Genomic DNA, 4,617 nt, shown 5'->3' with positions numbered 1-4,617 from the left:
GGATCAAGAGTTTGAGGGACGTCATCGAGCTGAACGTGTGCAGAACTCGGAGGTGCCGTATGTTCGGTGCTTGATCGGTCGGAACGAGAAGAAGTTCGACTATATCAACCGCGTTGTCAAACGCTTCCACTTTCGGTCTATGAGGGTACATGAACACACTCTCCCCCTCTCGTTTCTATGCATCTCCTAGATAGATCTTGCATGAGCGTAAGAAATTTTTTAAAATTGCACGCTACGTTCCACAAAGTTCAATCATTTACCGCACAAAAGACAGTTGCAAAGGCGAAGACTATATTTTCTTTCTCCCTAGCAAGCAAGACGGTCAGATCAGCAGGCCAGGGCGCATGGGAGCCAGCGCAAGGTGGCAGACACAGAAGAAATGGTAGCAAAAGAACACAAAATCATTCAGTGGTTGCTAGTAAAGCTCTAGGCCATGTAGATTTTAGGACTTGTTTTCTCTGCCTATATATTTGCTTTCTGCTCAGACGAAAAGAAAATATGCATTGTTCGCCAAAAACAGCGAGTAAACTTGCATTCATATAATTACTTGAGCATTGCATGACGAACAAATGAATGAAAAGAGGAAAGGAAAAACCAATAACACGACTAATATAGACCGTTGCCCTGGAACTGGCGATGGCTTAGTGCCATTTGTTTCTGCATCTCCGCATAAACAAATCACTATCAGCCATGCACAGGCCATCCCAAATCATTGTGTACTCTTACCTTGCTTGAGACCTGTACTATATGCTATTACAGTAGTCTTGCCATTTCTCATATTTCACTTGTTATTATAACAAACTATAATAGTTAAGAAAAACATGTGGCTTGTAAATATAGAGAAGCTAGCTTTACCCACAGTTGTCAATTGAGTGAAACAGTTACTTTCACCGTCACATTCATAGGCAGGGAGCAGCCACATCCATGTTACAGCAACCCAAGGTAGACATAGCATGAAAACAAGAACACCATAGACATGACGACAACTGCCGGGATTTAATTCGACAGATCTCGGATAGGGGGGTCCCTAATAAGGATATTTCCTTTGCCGTGTACAACTGGACATGCTTTCGACTTCAAATTGAAGCGCGGATGACCTCGGGACGGCAACGTGAGGATGTGCTAGAGGTCATGAGAGCGGAGCCAGTGCTGGAATGCTGTTGAACATGCCATAAGTCAGTGATGCTTGAACTAGAAACCATAGTTTACCTAATGTATGAAATAGAAGACTTGGACCTATGAAATCTTGAAGGATCATGTGATTTTTTTTTCTGTTGCAACGCACAGGCACTTTTGCTAGTATAGCTAAACTATAAATTTTCCATCTCTCGTGACAACTGAATTAATTAAGGTTGGGGTTTAATTACTTGCAAGCCTTCACACCCATACAAACAGGGTGAAGAAATCCATAGTACTACCGGAAATACTCACTCCTATATCACTTGTCAATTTATGATATGTATCGAAAATGTGTGAGGAAGCGTGTGTAGAATGGTAATCATCGTTGTTATCTCCATTAAGTCTTGAAAAGCTAAAGATAGAAGAGCTCCGTGGTGCGCCATCCATGTCAATTCATTAAGTCCTGAGTAGATAGTACACGAGAGGATGTGGAAATAAAAGAAAATGATAATGTTGTTCTTCGCAAAGAAACGAACGATTTATATGCGAAAAATTAGTGGAAGGAAGCGTGTGCAAAATAACATTTGTCGTCGTCTAGTGTCTTGAGTAGATATAACGTGAGAGGGTGGATGTGCACCTCATTCAGTTTGCAGCATGCGCGTACATTATGTGCTTTGCAACAGCGGGGCCTCCTCCACTGCAAGCATCTCCGCTCCTCACTCAATAATGGCAGGGTGAACACCTAGATTGCAGATCTAGACGATGGGATTGCCGGAGGAGTTATGGGCCGGTGGTGATGATGTTTCTAGATGCTGGGATGGGTGAGGCCCCATGCATGGGGCACGTAGTACGTGTCAGACCGAGTGTGGTGGCCGACACGAGTGTGACTGGAATCGTTTACCTCACGCTTTTCTTTCCTGTTGCTCCTACTATCCGTCTGTTTATAAGCAGTATGCATGCGTGTTTAGCTGCCGATCGAATAAACGCAAGGGGACACACTAGCTAACACGGTCTCATGGCACAAGCGGCGCACGTCGTCATGCTCACGAGCTCCGGTGCCGGCCACGTCCTCCCGGTGTCCGAGCTGGCGAAGCGCCTCGCCGTGCGCCACGGCTTCACCGTCACTATCGTCACTTACGCCAGCCTGTCCACGCCCGGCCACTCCTCGCCGCTCGCCTCCCTCCCGCCGGGCGTCTCCGTCGCCGCGCTCCCGGAGGTGTCCATCAGCGACCTCCCAGCCGACGCGCACTTGGTGACCCGCATCCTCACCGTCATCAACCGCGCCCTGCCACAACTACGCGACTTACTACGCTCCCTCCTCGGCCTCCCGGCGGGGATCACTGCCTTCATGACCGACATGCTCTGCCCCGCGGCGCTCGCCGTCAGCAAGGAGATGGGTCTGCCTGGGTACGTCTTCTACACCTCCAGCCTCATGTCGCTGTTATCGTTGCTCTACACGCCGGAGCTCTCCAGGACCACCACCTGCGAGTGCCGCGACCTCCCGGAGCCCGTGATGCTCCCGGGGTGCGTGCCGCTGCACGGCGCCGATCTCGTCGAACCCGTCCAGAACCGCTCCGACCCCGTGTACGAGCTCATGGTCGACCTCGGTCTCAACTACCTCCTCGCGGAAGGCTTCATCGTCAACACCATGGACGCTTTGGAGCACGAGACGCTGGTGGCGTTCCAAGAGCTTTCTGACAAAGGCGTGTACCCTCCGGCATACGCCGTGGGTCCATTCACCCGGCGGCGGTGCCCCGACTCGGACGAGGTCAAGCACAGCTGCCTACGGTGGCTGGACAACCAGCCGGACGGCTCGGTCTTGTACGTGTCCTTCGGCAGCGGCGGCGCGCTGTCCACAGAGCAGACGGCCGAGCTGGCGGCTGGGCTCGAGGCGAGCGAGCAGAGGTTCCTCTGGGTGGTCCACCACCCCAACGACAAGGACAGCAGCGCTGGCTACCTCGGTACTGCCACCACCGACGACGACCCGCTGAGCTACCTGCCCGAAGGGTTCGTCGAGAGAACGAAAGGCACAGGGCTCCTTGTGCCACTGTGGGCGCCGCAGGTGGAGATCCTTAACCATGTCGCCGTGGGAGGGTTCATGTCTCATGGCGGATGGAACTCCACGCTGGAGAGCGTGGCGGCGGGCGTGCCGATGGTGGCGTGGCCGCTGTACGCCGAGCAGAGGATGAACGCGGTGATGCTGTCGTCGGATCGGGTGGGCCTGGCTTTGTGGGAGAGGCCTCCCCTCGGTAAAGACGGAGCAATTGTCCCGCGAGAGGAGGTGGCGGCGCTGGTGGGAGAGCTTATGGAAGGGGAGAAGGGCGCCATGGCGCGGAAAAAGGCCGATCACCTCCGGGATGAGGCCGAGATTGCTCAGGATCGAGCTCTCGCGGTAGTGGCTGGCATGGTTTCCTTGCATCGGAAGAGCCACGGTGACTAAAGAGGAGGCTCGCTAGTTGCTCCCTAAGGTAACTGAATAAGAAGCATGGTGGCTGAAGTTGTTTCTTGATTTATGTTGTATCGATTGCTATATGCGTATTTTACATTTAAATATAGAATAATACTTTGTTCTTTGAGATATTATTATTACATATTGTAAAGATGGAAGCAATTTTAAAATTGTCCTAAGGGAAAAGAAGTGGGAGGATCTAAAATTACTTGTGTCATAAAATCATAATTGAAATGATTAAGGTCAGTGATCAGGTGAGTAATCAAATCTAAGCCAGCAATAGCGAAGGGAGAGAATTTGACATCAGAAATGGCAGTTTTTTTACATAGATCTTTTTATATTATCAACATACATATTTCAATATTTTCTATGTGCCCTTAATAAATCAGCAAAAACAAAATGCAGAAATGCCAAATCTGATTACACTCTAGATGTTCAGATTACATGTGAGACCATAGGTGAAATAGGCTAACAGAATGGCAGACGAATTGAAAAAGGCATTTATTCTAGAAAAATAATACTCCCTCTGTTTATTTTTGTAAGACGTTTTAGACATTTAAGATAAGACCTAAAACAGTTCAATTTCAGTTGTCTAAAACGTCTTACAAAAATGAACAGAGGGAGTATAAATAGTGGATTTGAATTCTTCATATTTACTGGAAAAGAAGAAAGTAGAAACACACCTCCAACCGGTGTGGCACAAAAGTAGAGGAACCAAGGGTGATTGAGTGCAATCCTTTCCAACGGCATCTGCATAGATCAACAATGTAGTCAACGTATAAAGAGGACTCCAACTATCCATGTGCGGTCAAAATCTACTATCACTTTATTGAATATAGGAAAAGAAACCATATAAGTTTTCATGGTAATATCACCAACTTTTCTAATTATCATACGGGACACACAACATGCTCTCCTTTTAATTATCTATTTGCTTATTGCTAATTTTTTTACCATGAAAATGTGAATAAAACCACGTCATCCGAATTTAGAATTTTATCCTTACTTTGATAGAAATGAAGATATTATGCCAAAATTTTAACCTAGAA

The 4,617-nt window shown here is 47.9% G+C and overlaps 1 protein-coding gene across 1 annotated transcript; it reads left to right on the top strand.

Annotated features, from left to right (window-relative positions):
* Positions 1-2,061: 2,061 nt before the first annotated feature.
* LOC123149521 (hydroquinone glucosyltransferase) lies at positions 2,062-3,697 on the top strand. Its single transcript, XM_044569190.1, has one exon. The coding sequence runs from the start codon at positions 2,135-2,137 to the stop codon at positions 3,557-3,559; it is 1,425 nt and encodes a 474-aa protein (XP_044425125.1). The 5' UTR covers positions 2,062-2,134; the 3' UTR covers positions 3,560-3,697.
* The last annotated feature ends 920 nt before the right edge of the window (positions 3,698-4,617 follow it).

The sequence above is a fragment of the Triticum aestivum genome, chromosome 7A (assembly GCF_018294505.1).
Source record: "Triticum aestivum cultivar Chinese Spring chromosome 7A, IWGSC CS RefSeq v2.1, whole genome shotgun sequence".
NCBI classification, from domain to species: domain Eukaryota; kingdom Viridiplantae; phylum Streptophyta; class Magnoliopsida; order Poales; family Poaceae; genus Triticum; species Triticum aestivum.
This window is presented reverse-complemented; position numbering and strand designations above follow the sequence as displayed.